Raw genomic sequence first — 23,005 nt, forward strand, 5'->3', positions numbered from 1 at the left:
AAGATGGATGGATGGATGGAGTTAGTGAATGAAGCGCACATTTAATAATACCACCACATTTGACAACCAAACAATTACACAAGGCGAATCAGTAAAGAATCTGGGTATTATCTTCGACCCAACTCTCTCGTTTGAATCACACATTAAGAGTGTTACTAAAACGGCCTTCTTTCATCTCCGTAATATCGCTAAAATTCGTTCTATTTTATCCACTAGCGACGCTGAGATCATTATTCATGCGTTCGTTACGTCTCGTCTCGACTACTGTAACGTATTATTTTCGGGTCTCCCTATGTCTAGCATTAAAAGATTCCAATTGGTACAAAATGCGGCTGCTAGACTTTTGACAAGAACAAGAAAGTTTGATCATATTACGCCTATACTGGCTCACCTGCACTGGCTTCCTGTGCACTTAAGATGTGACTTTAAGGTTTTACTACTTACATATAAAATACTACACGGTCTAGCTCCGTCCTATCTTGTCGATTGCATTGTACCATATGTCCCGGCAAGAAATCTGCGTTCAAAGAACTCCGGCTTATTAGTGATTCCCAGAGCCCAAAAAAAGTCTGCGGGCTATAGAACATTTTCTATTCGGGCTCCAGTACTATGGAATGCCCTCCCGGTAACAATTAGAGATGCTACCTCAGTAGAAGCATTTAAGTCCCATCTTAAAACTCATTTGTATACTCTAGCCTTTAAATAGACCCCCCTTTTAGACCAGTTGATCTGCCGTTTCTTTTCTTCTCTCCTCTTCCTTGTGGAGGGGGGGACACAGGTCCGGTGGCCATGGATGAAGTGCTGGCTGTCCAGAGTCGGGACCCGGGGTGGACCGCTCGCCTGTGCATCGGCTGGGAACATCTCTGCGCTGCTGACCCGTCTCCGCTCGGGATGGTGTCCTGCTGGCCCCACTATGGACTGGACTCTTACTATTATGTTGGATCCACTATGGACTGGACTCTCACAATATTATGTCAGACCCACTTGACATCCATTGCATTCGGTCTCCCCTAGAGGGGGGGGGGGTTACCCACATATGCGGTCCTCTCCAAGGTTTCTCATAGTCATTCACATGGACGTCCCACTGGGGTGAGTTTTTCCTTGCCCTTATGTGGGCTTTGTACCGAGGATGTCGTTGTGGCTTGTGCAGCCCTTTGAGACACTTGTGATTTAGGGCTATATAAATAAACATTGATTGATTGATTGACATTTGTAGTTGTTTCCCTATATTTCTCCATATTTGGTCTAGACCGGAGTGAAAACAGCCTGAGCAAACAACATAAGAGTTAGGATGCCAATTTTAAGATAGTAATGATCATTTTAGCTGTCCAGTGTCAAATCTTGTTGGAAAAAAAAACCCAAATGAAATGAGGGGATGGATTCAAACACAGGAGTGCCAAACAAGAACCGGTTCTTTCATGGCTCCAATTGCAGAACTCTTTACCCAGGTGTGGGCGGGGCTAACGTCCAACACTGAGTACATTACCTGCACAGGTTCCTCACACCTCGACGTTTTGTGTCGCACACATGGAGAGCCACTCTAAAATATGGACGGCCGAGGAAACTCATTATCTGCTGTACATTTGGACGTCGGCGGAGGTGCAGAACAAACTAGAAACGGCGACGAGAACGCGGCCTGTTTTGGAGAAGATCCGCGAGGCGATGGCAGAAGCCGGCTTCGTGCGGACTTTTGATCAGATTAATAACAAGCTGAAAAAGCTGAAGAAGGACTACAGGGACCACATGAAGGGTCTTTGCAGACAACGCAGTGCGGGAGGGAAAATGTTATTCTTCAAACAACTCAACTCCGTCCTGGGGACCAGAAAGGCGTGTCAGCTCACCGGGAAACCGTTTAATAATGATAAGACGAGCCAAGACCCTGGACCGAGTCAGACCTGCATGGACTTTTGTAAGTTTTATGAATGTAAATAATAATGTCAACTGTAAGTTAAAGGAATAAATATAGCTTAAAGCGCTGGCTAGTTAGTAACTCAGCGTTAGCCAAACTGCTATGACTGTGTTGCTACCACGTGACCCAGTGGCACTTCCGGGTTTGACGTCATGGGCAAGCATACATTATGGCAGTGTTTTTCAACCACTGTGCCGCGGCAGATTATCTTTTTTGCAAACCAGTAATTATAGTCTGCAAATTATGTGTTGTTGTTGTTGAGAGCTCGGCAGAGTAACCGTGTAATACTCTTCCATATCAGTAGGTGGCAGCCGGTAGCTAATTGCTTTGTAAATGCAGGTAAAAAGGTGTCCTATGCTTAAACCAAAAATAAACAAAAGGTGAGTGCCCCTAAGAAAAGGCATTGAAGCTTAGGGAAGGCTATGCAGAACGAAACTAAAACTGAACTGGCTACCAAGTAAACAAAAACCGAATGCTGGACGACAGCAAAGACTTACTGTGGAGCAAAGACGGCGTCCACAATGTACATCCGAGCATGACATGACAATCAACAATGTCCCCACAAAGAAGGATAAAAACAACTAAAATATTCTTGATTGCTAAAACAAAGTAGAGGATGGAAATGTCGCTCAAAGGAAGACATGAAACTGCTACAGGAAAATACCAAAAAAAAAGAGAAAAAGCCACCAAAATAGGAGCGCAAGACAAGAACTAAAACACTACACACAGGAAAACAGCAAAAAACTCCAAATAAGTCAGGACGTGATGTGACAGGTGGTGACAGTACACCTACTTTGAGACAAGAGCTATAGTGATCCATGCTTGGTTATGGTTTAAAGTCATATCCAACAATTGCGACAATGACTTTTAACTGTCAACTGAGTATGATTTCTGCTGGTGGTGTGCCTCCGCACTTTTTCAACGCATAACCAAGCATGCATCACTATAGTTCTTGTCTCAAAGTAGATGTACTGTCACGACCTGTCACATCACGCCCTGACTTATTTGGAGTTTTTTGCTGTTTTCTTGTGTGAAGTGTTTTAGTTCTTGTCTTGCGCTTCTATTTTGTACATTGTACATTGTGGACGCCGGCTTTGCTCCACAGTAAGTCTTTGCTGTCGTCCAGCATTCTGTTTTTGTTTACTTTGTAGCCAGTTCAATTTTAATTCCGTTCTGCATAGCCTTCTCTAAGCTTCAATGCCTTTTCTTAGGGGCACTCACCTTTTGTTTATTTTTGGTTTAGGCATAACACACCTTTTTACCTGCACACTGTCTCCCGCTGTTTCCGACATCTACAAAGTAATTAGCTACTGGCTGCCACATACTGATATGGTATGGTATAACACGGTTATCATACTTTCTGCAAGGGGTTGGATTGTGATACTTTATGCTGTAGCTGGAAACTACCTGAAGGATTTCCGACCTCCACTTTCTCTGCAGGACGGAACATTTTTGTGGTTTTGAATTCATCACCTTTTCGTAATGTGGTATACTTTGAAACATTCTCATGCCTTCTCACACCATTAAAGGGGTCATATCATGATTTTTTTCTATGTTTAAAGGCCTACTGAAACCCACTACTACCGACCACGCAGTCTGATAGTTTATATATCAATGATGAAATCTTAACATTGCAACACATGCCAATACGGCTTACTAAAGTGCAATTTTAAATTTCGCGCGAAATATCCTGCTGAAAACGTCTCGGTATGATGACGTCAGCGCGTGACGTCACGGATTGTAGCGGACATTTTGGGACAGCATGGTGGCCAGCTATTAAGTCGTCTGTTTTCATCGCTAAATTCCACAGTATTCTGGACATCTGTGTTGGTGAATCTTTTGCAATTTGTTCAATGAACAATGGAGACAGCAAAGAAGAAAGCTGTAGGTGGGAAGCGGTGTATTGCGGCATGTGTTGTGCTGGATAACGCACCCCCGCCATAGAATGCACCCCTTGACTGTTTTGCCGGATAACACAGCCGGTGTTTCATTGTTTATATTCCCGAAAGATGACAGTCAAGCTTTACCATTGGCCTGTGGAGAACTGGGACAACAGAAACTCTTACCAGGAGGACTTTGAGTTGGATACACAGACACGGTACCGTGAGTACACATGCAGCTGTGGCTTCCAAGCATCTGATCGCTTGCCCTTACGTGCGTGCCGCTATGTGCATGTCACGTACGTAACTTTGGGGACTTTGGGGAAATATATGTGCTGTATGAACTTTGGGGAGGTGAACGATACTTTGGGCTGTGGGATTGAGTGTGTTGTGCAGGTGTTTGAGTTGTATTGGCGGGTTATATGGACGGGAGGGGGGAGGTGTTTGTTATGCGGGATTAATTTGTGGCATATTAAATATAAGCCTGGATGTGTTGTGGCATATTAAATATAAGCCTGGATGTGTTGTGGCTAATAGAGTATATACAGGTAAAAGCCAGTAAATTAGAATATTTTGAAAAACTTGATTTATTTCAGTAATTGCATTCAAAAGGTGTAACTTGTACATTATATTTATTCATTGCACACAGACTGATGCATTCAAATGTTTATTTCATTTAATTTTGATGATTTGAAGTGGCAACAAATGAAAATCCAAAATTCCGTGTGTCACAAAATTAGAATATTACTTAAGGCTAATACAAAAAAGGGATTTTTAGAAATGTTGGCCAACTGAAAAGTATGAAAATGAAAAATATGAGCATGTACAATACTCAATACTTGGTTGGAGCTCCTTTTGCCTCAATTACTGCGTTAATGCGGCGTGGCATGGAGTCGATGAGTTTCTGGCACTGCTCAGGTGTTATGAGAGCCCAGGTTGCTCTGATAGTGGCCTTCAACTCTTCTGCGTTTTTGGGTCTGGCATTCTGCATCTTCCTTTTCACAATACCCCACAGATTTTCTATGGGGCTAAGGTCAGGGGAGTTGGCGGGCCAATTTAGAACAGAAATACCATGGTCCGTAAACCAGGCACGGGTAGATTTTGCGCTGTGTGCAGGCGCCAAGTCCTGTTGGAACTTGAAATCTCCATCTCCATAGAGCAGGTCAGCAGCAGGAAGCATGAAGTGCTCTAAAACTTGCTGGTAGACGGCTGTGTTGACCCTGGATCTCAGGAAACAGAGTGGACCGACACCAGCAGATGACATGGCACCCCAAACCATCACTGATGGTGGAAACTTTACACTAGACTTCAGGCAACGTGGATCCTGTGCCTCTCCTGTCTTCCTCCAGACTCTGGGACCTCGATTTCCAAAGGAAATGCAAAATTTGCATGGTTGGGTGATGGTTTGGGGTGCCATGTCATCTGCTGGTGTCGGTCCACTCTGTTTCCTGAGATCCAGGGTCAACGCAGCCGTCTACCAGCAAGTTTTAGAGCACTTCATGCTTCCTGCTGCTGACCTGCTCTATGGAGATGGAGATTTCAAGTTCCAACAGTACTTGGCGCCTGCACACAGTGCAAAATCTACCCGTGCCTGGTTTACGGACCATGGTATTTCTGTTCTAAATTGGCCCGCCAACTCCCCTGACCTTAGCCCCATAGAAAATCTGTGGGGTATTGTGAAAAGGAAGATGCAGAATGCCAGACCCAAAAACGCAGAAGAGTTGAAGGCCACTATCAGAGCAACCTGGGCTCTCATAACACCTGAGCAGTGCCAGAAACTCATCGACTCCATGCCACGCCGCATTAACGCAGTAATTGAGGCAAAAGGAGCTCCAACCAAGTATTGAGTATTGTACATGCTCATATTTTTCATTTTCATACTTTTCAGTTGGCCAACATTTCTAAAAATCCCTTTTTTGTATTAGCCTTAAGTAATATTCTAATTTTGTGACACACGGAATTTTGGATTTTCATTTGTTGCCACTTCAAATCATCAAAATTAAATGAAATAAACATTTGAATGCATCAGTCTGTGTGCAATGAATAAATATATGTACAAGTTACACCTTTTGAATGCAATTACTGAAATAAATCAAGTTTTTCAAAATATTCTAATTTACTGGCTTTTACCTGTATATGTCTTGTGTTTATTTACTGTTTTAGTCATTCCCAGCTGAATATCAGGTCCCACCCGCCTCTCACAGCATCTTCCCTATCTGAATCGCTCCCACTGCCCTCTAGTCCTTCACTCTCACTTTCCTCATCCACAAATCTTTCATCCTCGCTCAAATTAATGGGGAAATCGTCGCTTTCTCGGTCCGAATCGCTCTCGCTGCTGGTGGCCATGATTGTAAACAATGTGCAGATGTGAGGAGCTCCACAACCGGTGACGTCACGCTACTCGTCTGCTACTTCCGGTACAGGCAAGGCTTTTTTATCAGCGACCAAAAGTTGCGAACTTTATCGTCGATGTTCTCTACTAAATCCTTTCAGCAAAAATATGGCAATATCGCGAAATGATCAAGTATGACACATAGAATAGATTGACCAATATGTTTTTTTCAGGGACGATACTGATTATTAACAGTCAAGGTATTTGGAGCCGGTATTCATTTGCAGTAAAATTTAGCTAAACATGAATACTATATGTCAGTAAACAGCTGGACAGTCTTTAAGTTGTTGGTTTTTTTACGTTATTTTTTAAGGAAACGTCGGCCCAGTAGCAACATTTATGCGACACTAAAGTTGTTTGGCACTAAACAACATCAGGGGATTTCACAAACACCTTTATTACATGTCTATGGATGTTCTCGTTCATCCAGGTCATTGTATTCTCAGGGCATTCAATCGATCGCCACTAGACTGGTTTGTCTTAGAAGACGTTTTGCCTCTCATCCGAGTAGGCTTCATCAGTTCATGCTCATAGACTAGATTGGTCAGATCTAGTCTAGCCGCTGGTGCCAAAACCACAAACATTTATACTCCAAAACGAGGAGGGTGTGCCTGGGCAAGAATGGTTTCGCCCTATCGTAGTGAGACAAACAACTGCTATGATGCAAACAAGCAATCCTACTGTCAAAGCCAACTGCAATTTTTGAAGTGTAATTTACCTTCGTTCTCATTGAGTTATTGTGTGGCAGAACGATCGCTCTGGATCGACTACTACCAGTCCAAAATAGTCGGAATCACCAACCATACAGTTTTTTACAAATGGCATACTGGTCACCTTCTATGACCAGAATGTAGCTAACTGCTGTTATTTGTTGTAGGCTAAATTGCAGAGTATTTTAGGATTGGTTGAAAGGACAGTGTTGTCTGTGGGAGACAGGTAGTGTCGCAGACCACCTCCTCTGTTAAGGGATTGTAACACCGATACCAGCCTGAATTTTATTCGGTATTGGATCAGAAAAGAAAATCATTTGTTTCTAGGGCTGCAACAACTAATCGATTAAAGCGATTAATTTAGTCATCGATTCGTTGGATCTATGCTATGCGCATGCGCAGAGGATACGTTTTTTGGTTTTTTTAACCTTTATTTATAAACTGCAACATTTACAAACAGCTGAGAAACAATAATCAAAATAATAGGGGTGTAACAGTACGTGTATTTGTATCGAACCGTTTCGGTACGGGGGTTTCGTTTCGGTGCGGAAGTGTACCGAACGAGTTTCCACACGGACATATTAAGTAGCGTACTGCACGTTGTGTAAACAATACTCAAAATGCCGGACATTTGAGGCATTTATGAAACTCCTCCCTGACAACTCCGCAAAAGAGGACATGTCCGGTGAAAAGAGGACGTATGGTCAGTCTATCCTAGCCCGTTAGCTGCTAGCATGCTAGCAAAAGAGGACTAGCAGCGATTGGTTTCACCGGACGTGAAACCGATCCGGGCTAGGATAGACTGACCATACGTCCTCTTTTCACCGGACATGTCCTCTTTTCCGGGGCTGTCGGGCAGTGTTTCTTAAATGCCTCAAATGTCCGGTATTTTGAGTTAGGGTTGTGTGTATTTTCAATGTACGTTCAGGGTTAAGGAGGTTAAAAACACAACAAATTGTGCGTGCAGCAGCATTGGTGAGGGAGGGGCAGAGACAGAGAGAGCGAGAGAGTTGTGAAAACGCGCATGCGTCGTCAGGCTCTGCTTTTTATCCATATATTTATCAGATTTAATTTTTTATTATCTATAGCAGGGGTGTCAAAAGTGTGCATTTTTGTAACATTTTCCTCGTTTTATTTGGCAAGTTGAAAAACATGGCGCCAGTATGCTGTTTTTTTTTTCAATAAAATACTGGAAAGGATAGAAATGTAGTTTGTCTCTTTTATCCGATTATTAATCGATTAATCGAAATAATAATCGACAGATTAATCGGTTATCAAATTAATAGTTAGTTGCAGCCCTAGTCGTCTCGCACATCACTATTAAGAGGAGCACCAACATTTGCATTTCAAAATATGAGAAATCCCTTGGGAAAATGGGTAAAAATATGGGATTTTTCTTCATGAAAAAAACTTGTAAGGTTTGGTGAATGGCCGTCTGAGCCGCAGCTTAGAATAAAGGAGGACTGGTTATCACTATTAACTTACTCTGTACTTTTCACAATGTTTTAATTTTTTTATTACTAAATACTGGTATCATATGTTGATTTATTGTACCTGCTGAGTGTTGAATTTGTAAAAAAAAAACACGTCCGATACAGATAAAAGAAGACCGATATACATCAAAATGCCAAATATTTGCACCAATAATCAGCCGATACCTAATCTGCTTCACAGCTGAGAGACTTAATGAAGGAAAAATGTAAACAAAATTGTAGGCCTGAGTGTAGCGAGACGTGACTGTGTTTTTCCTACTACATATTCTTCTGCTGCGAGCTCGTGACTAGTTCTCTTTTTCATTTTGTATTGATAAATTCATCAATAATTATATCAACTCTCAATAATATCACATTTTTATCTTGCATGTTCTACTCCAGGTGTAGCCAACTCAACCAGTAGATCTTTAGGACTTTTAGTAGATCCAACAACTCAACTCTGTCAAAAGAGTCTACCTTCTTACCGGTAAAACAAATTATAGAATAAATGAAGGCATTATTGCATTCATTCACAGACGGGCACACAGTTTGAGTGATTAATAATTTTGTATGCTTCGCTTCTCTCCAATATATAGTTTGTTGGATTTCGCAGGTTTCAGTTTTGAATTCATTATGTTAATGGTCCTATCTCAAGGTATCGGCGTAGGCCACACGGGTTTGCCCCCCTAAAAAGTCGTATAACTGCGACGATGTGAAACCTTAAAGGGGAACATTATCACAATTTCAGAAGGGTTAAAACCATTAAAAATCAGTTCCCAGTGGCTTATTATATTTTTCGAAGTTTTTTTCAAAATTTTACCCATCATGCAATATCCCTAAAAAAAGTTTCAAAGTGCCTGATTTTAACCATCGTTATAAACACCCGTCCATTTTCCTGTGACGTCACATAGTGAAGCCAACACAAACAACCATGGTGGAAAGAACAGCAAGCTATAGCGACATTAGCTCGGATTCAGACTCGGATTTCAGCGGCTTAAGCGATTCAACAGATTACGCATGTATTGAAACGGATGGTTGTAGTGTGGAGGCAGGTAGCGAAAACGAAATTGAAGAAGAAACTGAAGCTATTGAGCCATATCGGTTTGAACCGTATGCAAGCGAAACCGACGAAAACGACACGACAGCCAGCGACACTGGAGAAAGCGAGGACGAATTCGGCGATCGCCTTCTAACCAACGATTGGTATGTGTTTGTTTGGCATTAAAGGAAACTAACAACTATGAACTAGGTTTACAGCATATGAAATACATTTGAAAGTGCAGACAGCCCAATTTTCATCAATTAATATATTCTGTAGACATACCCTCATGTCAGCAGGCCAGGGAAGCTAGGGTCGATATTCTTCTCTTGACGGTGTGAGCCAAGACATCCAGGGGATTTAGCTCGCTCGTCTGCGGGAACAAACTGCCGCCATTGCTTGCCGTGCTACCGAGGACCTTTGTCCCTGAATTGCTCACACACTCCGGCAGATTCAATGGGGGTCTGGCGGCAGATTTCTTTGACTTTATCGTTGGAAATGCATCTGCTTTGAGTGTCGCAGGATATCCACACATTCTTGCCATCTCTGTCGTAGCATAGCTTTCGTCGGTAAAGTGTGCGGAACAAACGTCCAATTTCTTGCCACTTTCGCATCTTTGGGCCACTGGTGCAACTTGAATCCGTCCCTGTTCGTGTTGTTACACCCTCCGACAACACACCGACGAGGCATGATGTCTCTAAGGTACGGAAAACAGTCGAAAAAACGGAAAATAACAGAGCTGATTTGACTCGGTGTTTGAGAAAATGGCGGATTGCTTCCCGATGTGACGTCACGTTGTGACGTCATCGCTCCGAGAGCGAATATTAGAAAGGCGTTTAATTCGCCAAAATTCACCCATTTAGAGTTCGGAAATCGGTTAAAAAAATATATGGTCTTTTTTCTGCAACATCAAGGTATATATTGACGCTTACATAGGTCTGGTGATAATGTTCCCCTTTAAGACTGACTTTAGCATTAATTAATTCCAGCTGCAATAACACTTCTCTCTTTAATTACCATCATTCACTTGTGATGGCACGTTAACAAGAAGTTGTAGTCATCACATGCTCAAGACTCAACAAGAGCTATAAAAAACAGGAACGTCCAAAGTGTGGAACAGTGGCCATTTGCAACCCGTGGATCGTTTTTTTATAACCTGACTCTAGTTCGCTGAGCTCCACACAAGGATCTGGGATCGAGGGCAATGCAAACTCCTTCAAGATAGCAAAAAATAATGAACCAATCAGGATCGCCGGGCGGGATTTCATAGATGTGACGTAGCGCCGAAGGGACTGTTTGATTCAAACAACAATGCAGCGAGGAGTCGTGTGCTGACATTGATTCTGCATATTTTCTTTGCACAAACGACATTGATCGTCTACTGACATTACCGCGTTGTTTCAGAAAAAGTTCTCTAACTTTTTCGCTCTGTCGTTATCCAAAATGTCGGCTGTTCTGTTTTAGATTTCCCAGCGTCGCTCTCATCAGCGTCACGGGTTGATTTCGATGTGAGTGGTTGAAGTAGCAAGTCATTCAAGATAACAGACAAGTGGTTTATCCAATCACATACAATTATTTTTTTTTACAAGGCCCCGCCTTCTGAAGTACATCTCCTATTGAGAAGTCCCAGATCCTTGTGTGGCGAGAGTCAGGTTACGTTTTTTTAAGTGGCCCGTGAAAAAACTGCATTGTAGCTAATGATTTTGTCTTGCATGGAGGTTCTTCTGAGCTTTTAGTCCGAACAGTTGCGTGAAATGTGAAACATTACTTATTTGCAGTAACCGAAGCAGATGAACTGGCCCTCGGTGAGAACATTGGCGAGCATGCGATGACTGGAACACCAGGAGGAACTTCATCAGAGTCACTCTCCCCTCAGGACACGCGTACCTTCATAAAATGTAAATCTCCCATATTATTCTTTCTATTCATATACCGGTACTAGAATTCCCCTTTCTCACATTTCATACCTATTTTCTTATGTGCCAACAGATTCTGATAGTGCACTTTGCCTTGTAGAGCCCAAGGTTTCAACAAAACTCCTTGCATATACTCACTACTTCAAATGACCTCGACTATTAAACATTACTACTACATGATCTTGATTTCCACAGGAGGAGGATGATAAAGACACAGTGTTTACTGCATTGGGGAGGGATCCTGAAAGGCCCGCAGAGGTAACATTTTAAAACAACAATAATCCTACATATGTGAAACACCCCACATTGAAGCATTAGAATGTTAATTATTAGGGACCGCAATGTCCCTTTGGGACAGAGGACCCTATTGTAATTGTAAGGTTTTATTATTATTATTCCGTCGCCTCTTTGAGCTGTAATTTGACCCCTTTAACATGCTTCAAAACTCACCATATTTGACACACACATCAGGACTGGCGAAAATTGCCATCTAATAAAAAACCAAACCCCAAAACTCAAAATTGCACTCCAGTGCCCCTTAGGAAAAAACACAGGCAAAACTGTGTGTAACTTCCGGTAGGAATGTCATAGAGACATGAAACAAAAACCTCTATGTAGGTCTGACTTAGACCTACCTAGATTTCATACATTGACTTCTTTCAGCAAAAATCAACAGGAAGTTGGCAATTCCCCCTTCAAAACAAAAGTGTAGTAAAAACAGTCACTTTTGCCTCTTTGAGCTGTAATTTGACTCCCTTAACATGCTTCAAAACTCACCATATTTGACACACACATCAGGACTGGCGAAAATTACGATCTAATAAAAAAAAACAACCAAAACTCAAAATTGCGCTCTAGCGCCCCCGAGGAAGAAAACACAGACAAAACTGCTTGTAACTCGCGGTAGTAATGTCATAGAGACATGAAAAAAAAAATTCTATGTAGGTCTGACTTAGACCTAGATTTCATACATTGACTTCTTTCAGCAAAAATCAACAGGAAGTTGGCAATTCCCCCTTCAAAACAAAAGTGTAGTAAAAACAGTCACTTTTGCCTCTTTGAGCTGTAATTTGACCCCCTTAACATGCTTCAAAACTCACCAAACTGGACACACACACATCACGACTGGCAAAAATTGCGATCTAATAAAAAACCCAACCCCAAAACTCAAAATTGCGCTCTAGCGCCCCCCAGGAAGAAAACAAAGACACAACTGCTCCTAGGAAGAAAACTCAGACAAAACTACCTGTAACTTCCAGTATGAATGTCTGAGAGACATGAAACTAAAACCTCTATGTAGGTCTCACTTAGACCTACATTTTATATATTAACAACTCCCAGCAAAAATCAACAGGAAGTTTGCAATTCCCCCTTCAAAACAAAAGTTTTGTAAAAACCGGTCACCTTTTTTCAAACATTATCTCCTCTGAGCGTGTTTGTCGTGTTTGTCAAACTAGCACAGGAGAGAGATTGAACCCTTCTGATTAAAAGTTGACGAAAGAGTTTTAATTACTGCTCCGGTTTGGATTTTATGTGCCGTCAAAGTCGGTCCCGTCCATCGCTGCTTGCAGCTTTAATTTAAATTGTTTTTATTTAATAATTTTTTTTTCCAGAGAACAGCCGGACACGAGCAGTGTTCATCCAACTCTTCATCACAGATTGACATCGTAAGAAGCTGAGTAAATGTGCGAGGGATTATTTGTGTCGAATTTCAGTTAATCGTCGTTCTCAAATTTGTCTTTACAGATGCCAGTAAATGAGGTGTACAAAATGCATCTGCTCAAGAAAATGGAAAAAACCGACAAAGAAATGGTGTACTTGGACTGGCAAATTAAGAAAGCACATCTGGAATTTGAAATTCTAAAATACAAGCTAGAGGTGGGTGCACGTTCACAGGTGAATTGTTGAATATTTTACCATTTATGAATAACTGACTGACTTTTTTGTGTGTAGGAAATGAAGACGAAAAGAAAATGATTTTGTTTGGGGGGGAGGGGGCGGTATTTTTACTACTGTGGTTTTTGTCTGGTGCAGACTAATGAGCACAACAATTATGACATAGATCTGTGGATTAGGTTTGACTCAGGCTGGCATTTGCACACAATGCTGGGACTCCATTACCCATGATCCTCCACTGCCTTCTGACAGCCAAAATTGGTGTTCTTAACGCTGGACTCTATACTCGTACAAAAAGTGCTTGCACAGTTGGGTTGTTGTTTAAGTTAATTCCGAACATGCATACAGTGTTTGGTTTACATTTATTGTATTTTCCTTTTTGATACATATTTTTTTAATAAATGATTCTTCAATAAAGTTTGTCTAAATACTTGCTTGAAATGGCGCTTCATTTGAGTTGCGCAGGAGTAAAACCAAACGCCACATTTAGCAGTTAAATTCGGTATTTATGATTATTATTATTATTATTATTATTTGGAAGTCTGTGAATGTTCTCATTCATCCAGGTCATTGTAATCTCAGGGCATTCAATCGATCACAACTGGACAGTTTGGTTTGTTTTAGAAGCCGTTTCGTCTCTCATCCTAGAAGGTTTCATCAGTTGGTGCTCAGAGACTACATTAGGGAGATCTAGTCTTAGACTTAGATTGGTCAGATCTAGTCTAGCGGTTGGTGCCCAAAACCCAAGCTAAGTCTCTGAGCATGAACTGATGAAGCTAGAGAGGCGAAACTTCTTCTAAAACAGTCCAGTTGCGATCGATTAAATGTCCTGAGATTATTATTAATAAAATTCATACTTCGACAAGTGCCGGTTTATAAAAATGATAACGACTCACGAGACAATCAGTGAATTGGGTATTTCCTTGTTACGGGATGGTGCTTTAAAACGATTTAATGAAAAGAAAGTACTGTAAATTCTGAACTATAAGCCACTACTTTTTTTCCTACACTTTGCACCCTGCGGCTTATAAGACTGTGCTGCTAATTTATGGATTTTCTTCACTAAAGGCCATAATAAGAATGGTTTTAAAAAAAACAAGCAAATACATTGAGGTGTTTTGTTGTTTGGGTGAATCCTCTCACTGTAGGTGTTGCAGTGCTTTTATACCGGAAACAGATTGACATTCATTCATTGAGCTGTCCATAGCGTATCTACTTGTATGGATTTTGCATTTATCACTCCAAGCAACGTTTGTAAGTTTTATAGTATAACTAAAATTGTTTATACTGACTGTGTGATTTTTGTAGGAGCCTTTTCATGCATATGTGTATGCGCTATTGTAATGTAATGACGCTAGCATTATTAGCATGAGCTAACATGCTAACACATTTACGACTGTCTGTGTTAGTATTATTAACTCACAACGGCATTCTTTTTGTATTGTTTCAGTTTCACAAATTCCTCAGTAAACTCAGCAAGACGTCACTGTGGAGTTATTGAGTCTGTTTAGCTGATTGGAGAGCGAGCTTCCACAACTAGTGAGTCCATGACGGTGACTTCTGGGTTTTTTTGATCACCCATTTTACTGCTGTGTTACAGACACCGTTTGGAAACAATTAAGGTATGTATTTAAACATTTACAGAATCTTTATGTGTAAATAACCCATTTCACAATGTATATATCGGTGCGGCTAATATAAAATATTTTATCCTTCCAAAATCGAATGGGTGCAGCTTATATCCATGATGCTTTGCACACTCTTGGCATTCTCTCGATGAGCTTCAAGCACACCTGTGAAGTAAAATCCATTTCAGGTGACTACCTCATGAAGCTCATCGAGATAATGCCAAGAGTGTGCGAAAAAGTAATCAGAGCAAAGGGTGGCTATTTTGAAGAAACTGGAATATAAATTTCAGTTATTTCACCTTTTTTTGTTAAGCACATAACTCCACATGTGTTCATTCATAGTTTTAAAGCCTTCAGTGACAATCTACAATGTGAATAGTCATGAAAATAAAGAAAACACATTGAATGAGGTGTGTCCAAACTTTTGGCCTGTACTGTACATTTGACTTAATCAAAAAATAAATATACAGTGCAGTGCAAACCATCATCAGGATTCTTTGTACAAGGACATCCATCCACTGTTTGTCATACATTGAATTTTCTATCCATACATTGAGGGAATGTAGTTTCCAGAGGTGTGGACTCGAGTCACATGACTTGGACTCGAGTCAGACTCGAGTCATGAATTTGAGGACTTTAGACTCGACTTGACAAAATGTAAAAAGACTTGCAACTCGACTTAGACTTTAACATCAATGACTTGTGACTTCACTTGGACTTGAGCCTTTTGAATTGACATGACTTGACATGACTTGCTACTTTCCCCAAAACCCAAAGATGAAAAAGTTATTCGGGAGCGCTCCGTATTTTTCATTGTGTACTTGTCTATCAGCGTTGCGTGTGTCAGCTGGTGTGGTCTCAGTACAACAGCCAATCAAATTAGATCTACTTTGTTTTCATCACACAGAATTCATCCAATCAAATTGCAGGACAACCAACGAAGAAGACATGTCCAAACCACACGCCAGTGAACAAAAAATGATACCTAAAATAATTTTGTTTGGGTATAAAAATTACGAGGTGGTCAACACAAAACGGTTTGCAGTATGCAACACATGCGGTTCGAAAATTACTGATGGAGAGGCAACAACTTCCAACTTCGTCCGGCATTTGAAGTTGCACAAAGAACGGTAAGTTTTGAATGTAAGATAACGTTTATTGGCTAAGTAACGTGACTTTTATTTGCTGTGTAGTTAAATCAGTGAGGCTGTAAACTCACTGCTAACGTTATAACGTTATTGCAAACACGGGAATCTGTTGCAGTTCACTACCTTATTCATACTTTTTGTTCAGTGATTTTTTTTAAGCAGGGTTACGTTAGTCAATATATCACACGTAACGTTAGACGGCGGTCAGCAGCACCGCGTATTTTAGCCACCTAAAAAAAGACAAAAATAGTCAAATAAAGGTCAGTTAAAATGTATACTATATTATGAATATGTGTACCGTTTTAGCTAGCTTTCTGACATACTGTTGGTTGTTTACCTCAGTGGTCCCCAACCACCGGGCCGCGGCCCGGTACTGGTCCGTGGATCGATTGGTATCGGGCCGCACAAGAAATAATTTTTTTTTTTCTCTTTTTTTAATTAAATCAACATAAAAAACACAAGATACACTTACAAGTAGTGCACCAACCCAAAACAACTCTCTCCCCCTTTTGTTCTGGGCATTGAACATGAAGACTCTTCCTTCACTGTTCCGAGTGGCCATGAGAGTCTTGGCAGTGCCTGCCTCCAGTGCTCCAGTGGAGCGAGTTTTCAGCCATGGTGGCATCATACTACGCCCCCATCGTGCACAAATGACTGACAGACTCTTGGCTAATTTGGTCTTTTGCAAATGCAATGCAGCATAGGGCCCTGACATATAAAAAGTACAACTTTTTTGTTATGTTCACGTATATGTCATGTTTTTTCAATGTTAACACTTTTGTACAAATAAGTACATTTGCACTTTATTTTTCAATGTGTTTGTTCTGTAAAGGAATGAGTTAATGTTTAAAATGACTGGTTAATAGTGCTATTATAAAGTGCAATGTCAGCACAATTTTCTTTCCTGCAATTTAAAATGCACTTGTTTTAATAAATAAATACAGCGTTTGAAAAGCATACACAATCTGTGTTAATATATTAGTCTGTGGTTAAAAGGACTTGAAAGGACTCGAAACTCAAAATGCAGGACTTAGGACTTGACTTGAGACTTTCCAGTCTTGACTTTGGACTTGACTCGGGGCTTGCCTGTCTTGACTCGGGACTTGAGGGCAAAGACTTGAGACTTACTTGTGACTTGCAAAACAATGACTTGGTCCCACCTCTGGTAGTTTCTCTTTCCAACTTTAACAGTAATAATATATCTTATTAGGGACCGCAATGTCCCTTTGGGACAGAGGACCCTATTGTATTTTGTGCGTTTTATTCTTATACCGCCGCCTCTTTGAGCTGTAATTTGACCCCCTTAACATGCTTCAAAACTCACCATGTTTGACACACACATCAGGACTGGCGAAAATTGCCATTTAATAAAAAAACAACAACCTTAAAACTCAAAATTGCGCTCTAGCGCCCCCTAGGAAAAAACAGACAAAACTGCTTGTAACTTCCGGTAGGAATGTCGTAGAGACATGAAACAAAAAACCTCTACGTATGTCTGACTTAGACCTAGATTTCATATGTTGACATCTTTCAGCAAAAATCAACAGGAAGTTGGCAATTTTCCCTTCAAATCAAAAGTTTAGTAAAAAACAGTCACTTTTGCCTCTTTGAGCTGTAATTTGACCCGCTTAACATGCTTCAAAACTCACCAAACTGGACACACACATCAGGACTGGCAAAAAATTGCGATCTAATAAAAAAAAAACCAACCCCAAAACTCAAAATTGCGCTCTAGCGCCCCCTAGGAACTGTGACTTCCAGTAGGAATCTCTTAGAGACATGAAACAAAAACCTCTATGTAGGTCTCACTTAGACCTAGATTTCATATATTGACAACCCCCAGCAAAAATCAACAGGAAGTTTGCAATTCACCCTTCAATACAAAAGTTTTGTAAAAACCGGTCACCTTTTTTCAAAAATTATCTCCTCTGAGCGCGTTTGTCGTGTCGGCTTCAACCTAGCACAGGAGAGAGATTGAACCCTTCTGATTAAAAGTTGACCAAAGAGTTTTAATTACTGCTCCGGTTTGGATTTTATGTGCCGTCAAAGTCGGTCCCGTCCATCGCTGCTTGCAGCTTTAATTTTGATGTAGTTCTTTATTACAGATATGTGCAGGTGTGTGTTTTGTAACACATGTATTAACTTTTTGGATTCTTTCATTTCAATTTTAATTGTTTTAATTAATCAGACCACGGGTGGCAAAGGCTGTCTGAATGACACCTATATGTTGCTTTTATGCACCCACAAAACAATGCATTGCACAATTGCTCACGGTTAATGCAATGACTATCAATACCGATCATCGCCATCAGATGGCAGCACATTGCAAACAGACAAAGTTTGTTGTCGCCTTATTCTAAGATGGGGACCTGCCGTGGGCCGGATTCTCAACGTTGACGGGCCGGATCTGGCCCGCGGGCCGTAATTTGATCTGAATCTTTAAACTACATTTAAACCAGTGTGGGTGGCACTGGGAGCAGGTGGGTAAAGTGTCTTGCTCAAGGACACAATGGCAGGGACTAGTGTGGTGGAGGCCGAAGCCGGTCCTGAAACCTGGCATGGCTGATGTACCAACCGAAACATGCAGCCCCCAGTAGAGGGAGCTTGGGTGTGTCCATACAAGACACAACTAGGGATGATGTTTGATAAGAAATTATCGAGTTCGAGCCTTTTATCGAATCCTCTTATCGAACCGATTCCTTATCGATTCTCTTATCGAGTCCAGATAGGTTGTTGTATATGGAAAAAAAACACACAATATTTGGTTTAACAAAAGCTCACTTTTATTATATAAGAAAAAAATAAAATCTAATAAATAAATAAAAATTGACTGTTACCCCCCTAAAAAAATAAAATAAAATAAATAAATATTGACTGTTGTTACCCAAAGTATATTAAGTGGGATTTTTCAGAAAGACAAATATAAACAGTAGCACAAAAACAACCTGTCTCTGTGATCACTATAGGTGTATAAATAATAATATAGTGTTAAATAAAATCAGTCCCTTGGGCACAACACTGAAAATAATACAGCTCTCCAAAAAGTGCACTTCTGCTATTTGACATAACTGTTTGTTATGATGGTTTTCACATTTGTGCACTTTATTTCTTTATTGAAAGAAAATTCTATGAAGAGAAAAGTTGTTTGCAAATGTGGTTACAATGCTAAAAAATGAAAAGTTAAAGCTAAAAAAGAAATACACTTTATTGAGTTAACATTATTACTTTATAGGGGGAAAGATGTGATGTTATGAGCTATGGAAAATAACAACTACACTACCCAGCATGCAACGGGAGTGACGAGCATGCGCGGTACCCCCGAAAAGTGTTGCATGTCGTCACCCGGCAGCTAACAATTAGGTTATGAGCACGCTGTGAAAGTAAACGTCAAGAACTCAGCCAACACGCCTCGTCTGCATTATTTATAATTAGACAGACAACACATATACAGTGTGATTTTGTGTTGTTTACAAGGAAAGAAAAACAAAAGTTAAACAAGGGAGATGTCACATATGTTGTATATATATGTATGTGCTGCGAACGTTGCGACAGCTGCCGTAAAGGAGGTGCGTTGCTAGCCTGGTTGCTATTTTTCCGGTTGGTCGTAAAAGTGTTCGTCATGAGTTTGTACCCTGCTCAAATCTCTCAGTAAAGTTATTCATTGGAATATGCCTTTTTGTTTTGAACTTTATTACACCTTGGAGCGCTTTTTCCGGTCAATTGTTTTCCTGCTTATTGACTGAGCTACGTGACGTCATTTCTGGTCGGGACGGGATTCGAATAAAGAACCAACTCTTTTTCTTTACTATAGTGGTCTCGATAACGGGTACCAATACTCAAAAAGGGATTCGAGTCCGAGGACTCGGTTCTTTTCTTATTGAACAACCGGGAAAACCGGTTTCGAGTATCATCCCTAGACACAACCAACTAAAATGCAGTTAAAATAAGTTTATAATTAGATATTAAGAAACAATATTTTAATTAATTTTACAGCTTGTATTTACGAAGAATAATCACATATAAACAATAAACTACAATTCATGTCCATACAATATGTTCAATAGGCATGTGTTTATATTCCAGATGAAGTCCACAATTTATATATATAAAAAAGGCTGTTAGGTCAAATGATGGTTTGATATCTTCTACCGCAGTGAAGCCCATCTAAAACTTTGCAGCATTTATTGAAAAAGTAAACAAAACACAATACACTGGCAAAAACTATAGGATAAATGTAGACATTATGGACCCGACCTACTAAGACAGTGGCCCACCAAACATCACCCATAATGGGCTGGATGAAACCATTCAAACTCGGATTGCTCGTGTATGCAGTACTCCCGCCACCCCGCAGGGGGCAACAGCGAGGCATGTGTCACAATGAAGCATCCGGTCGGGTGAGTAGATGAAGACTACTCATTCAACCCTGCGACGGACAAAATCTAGACAAACGGCAGAAAATCCACACGTGTAAGTTATATCATGAAACTTACACAAACATTTCTAAATATTCTGCATAAATATTTATACTTTGTTTTGTATTGAATCTCGTCTTGTTTTTTTCGTCTGAGAGTAACTCTGGGCGATTAAAGCTTGTAGTGCTAAATTTAACCAGTAGAGGGCAATAACGCGACACCTTAGGCTTAATTGTGTGCAATGTGAATGTTTTGCTTCTGCGTAAAAATGTTTAGTTTATTGTGTAAATGTATTGACAACATTAAACCTCTTTTATTTATGTAAAATACACAATATAGATTATTTATGTAAAATACACAATAGACTTGAGACTTTGGTAATGTTTATTTAATGTTTGTTTTTTTCCCCAGTCTTACAAACCTAAATGAAGGAAGATGTGTAAAACAAAAATAACACAGAAGAAGGAAAATACATTTAAAAAATGAAAAATCATCCCTTATCAAAACTTTTGGAGCTTCTTTCAATTTCTATCTGCCTAGCTGCACACGCTGAAACCGAGTAGCGAGAGCAGAATAATGAGTTTATTAACGGTGCAGTGTGAAAGCTGATATGTTTACCCAATAATTAAGTAAACAGAGTCTCAAAGGAATATAACCTGTGAGGCACTCTCTGATGAAACATTTCGATGTCCGGCCCCTGAGCCCTTTGGCTCTTGAAAATGCGGCCCTCTTCATTATGTTGTTGAAAAGCCCTGTACTAAGATTATTATTATTATTATTATTATTATTAGCCTTTATTTAACCAGGTAAAATCCCATTGAGATCAAAGATCTCTTTTCCAAGGGAGACCTGGCCAAGAGGGCAGCAGCAAGGTTACATTAAAAACAGTAAACAAATACATAAAACATCACATTTACAACATTAAAACTTGCTCACATGACACATGTGCATACAGACAAGATAGACTGCAGTCCTTTCACAGAAGCTTTAAACTCATTCAACGTAACTAGGGTTTGAAGTTTAATATTCCATTGTAGGTTATTCCAAGCCTTCGGTGCTGAAAACCTAAATACTTTCTTGCCCAGTTCAGTTCTTACTTTGGGGACGACAAATTGCATAACATTCATTGAACGAAGATTGTGACTTCTTTGTTTCTTTGTTAAAAGACCAGACAGATAAGATGGAGTGATACCCAGAATGGTTTTGTAGATGAAAACATACCAATGATTGAGGCGTCGAGCACGTAAAGATGTCCAGTTAACACAAGATCCAAATACCATGCACTAAACAACGTGTGCAAACTATAAAAATGCGCATACTATCAAGTTTGCATGTGTATTACACAAATTGTATTACGCAAATATTGTTTTTCATGAACTGTGTACTTGCATAACATTCATTGAACGAAGATTGTGACTTCCTTGTTTCTTTAAGACAAGACAGATAAGATGGAGTGATAACCAGAAGGGCTTTGTAGATGAAAACATACCAATGATTGAGGCGTCGAGCACATAAAGATGTCCAGTTAACACAAGATCCAAATACCATGCACTAAACAACGTGTGCAAACTATAAAAATGCGCATACTATCAAGTTTGCATGTGTATTACACAAATTGTATTACGCAAATATTGTTTTTCATGAACTGTGTACTTGCATAACATTCATTGAACGAAGATTGTGACTTCCTTGTTTCTTTAAGACAAGACAGATAAGATGGAGTGATAACCAGAAGGGCTTTGTAGATGAAAACATACCAATGATTGAGGCGTCGAGCACATAAAGATGTCCAGTTAACACAAGATCCAAATACCATGCACTAAACAACGTGTGCAAACTATAAAAATGCGCATACTATCAAGTTTGCATGTGTATTACACAAATTGTATTACGCAAATATTGTTTTTCATGAACTGTGTACTTGTATTGTTTGTCTGGGTGGAGGTCCTGCTTTGGAAATAATTTGCACCCCTTTCAGACATTGCATTTAGTTCCCATTAAAACATTCACATGTTGCACAATGAGATGTAATCAGGGGATCATGTGTACATTCCTGCAACTTCCTGTTTGTAAGAAATATATTTTTATTAGTATTTATATAATATACTAACAACATTTCGTGATTAATATTTATAAATTAAGATTCCTAATAAATGACACTAGAATAAGCACACATTTGATTGGTAAATCACAGTGTAACGACCTGGATTTACACTTTATGTGTGGTGTTGGAGTTGTCCGACTTTTTGTGTGGCTGTAAACGCATCACTGGCTAAGTGCCATATGTGCATGTGTCGGCGCAAGTGAGAAAGAGCGAGCGGCTGCTGTTGAAATAACAAAGTTGCTTTTGGTCTGGTTTGTACTGCAGAAAATGACCAGTTTTGCTAGATATCATTTTTTTTGCTAATGTTTTGGTGATGTGTTTATGGCCGACAATAAAGAGTTTTGCTCAGTAAAGCGATCGATGGAATTCATGTCCTCAAAGTGTCTCGACAGACATTACAATATTTGAACAATGATGACGAAAACTGTTTTCTCTGTCGTGTCCGTGTCGTGTCAGAAATTGTTATGCGCTTATTTTTTTATTTGATTTTGTGCGT

At 40.1% G+C, this 23,005-nt stretch overlaps 2 protein-coding genes across 3 annotated transcripts in view; both read left to right on the top strand.

Annotated features, from left to right (window-relative positions):
* Positions 1-1,429: 1,429 nt before the first annotated feature.
* LOC133570111 (uncharacterized) lies at positions 1,430-15,419 on the top strand. 2 transcript variants are annotated; one of them, XM_072916377.1, is made up of 7 exons: positions 1,430-1,909; positions 11,181-11,300; positions 11,392-11,426; positions 11,514-11,576; positions 12,932-12,985; positions 13,065-13,196; positions 14,665-15,419. In XM_072916377.1, exons 1-7 carry the CDS (start codon positions 1,528-1,530, stop codon positions 14,713-14,715), a joined length of 837 nt encoding a protein of 278 aa, XP_072772478.1. In that variant the 5' UTR covers positions 1,430-1,527; the 3' UTR covers positions 14,716-15,419. The 2 variants fall into 2 exon arrangements, with proteins under 2 accessions (XP_072772478.1, XP_072772479.1); XM_072916378.1 differs by lacking the exon at positions 14,665-15,419 and adding an exon at positions 13,272-13,632 and having other exon boundaries at positions 1,435-1,909.
* A 538-nt stretch (positions 15,420-15,957) lies between these two features.
* LOC133570112 (uncharacterized) overlaps positions 15,958-23,005 on the top strand; it is a 17,235-nt gene continuing 10,187 nt past the window's right edge. The window contains exon 1 of the mRNA XM_072916379.1: positions 15,958-15,972. The gene's annotated coding sequence lies outside the window, so the exon portion shown is untranslated. The remainder of the gene's footprint in view (positions 15,973-23,005) is intronic.

The sequence above is a fragment of the Nerophis lumbriciformis genome, linkage group LG27 (genome assembly GCF_033978685.3).
Source record: "Nerophis lumbriciformis linkage group LG27, RoL_Nlum_v2.1, whole genome shotgun sequence".
Classification (NCBI taxonomy): Eukaryota; Metazoa; Chordata; class Actinopteri; order Syngnathiformes; family Syngnathidae; genus Nerophis; species Nerophis lumbriciformis.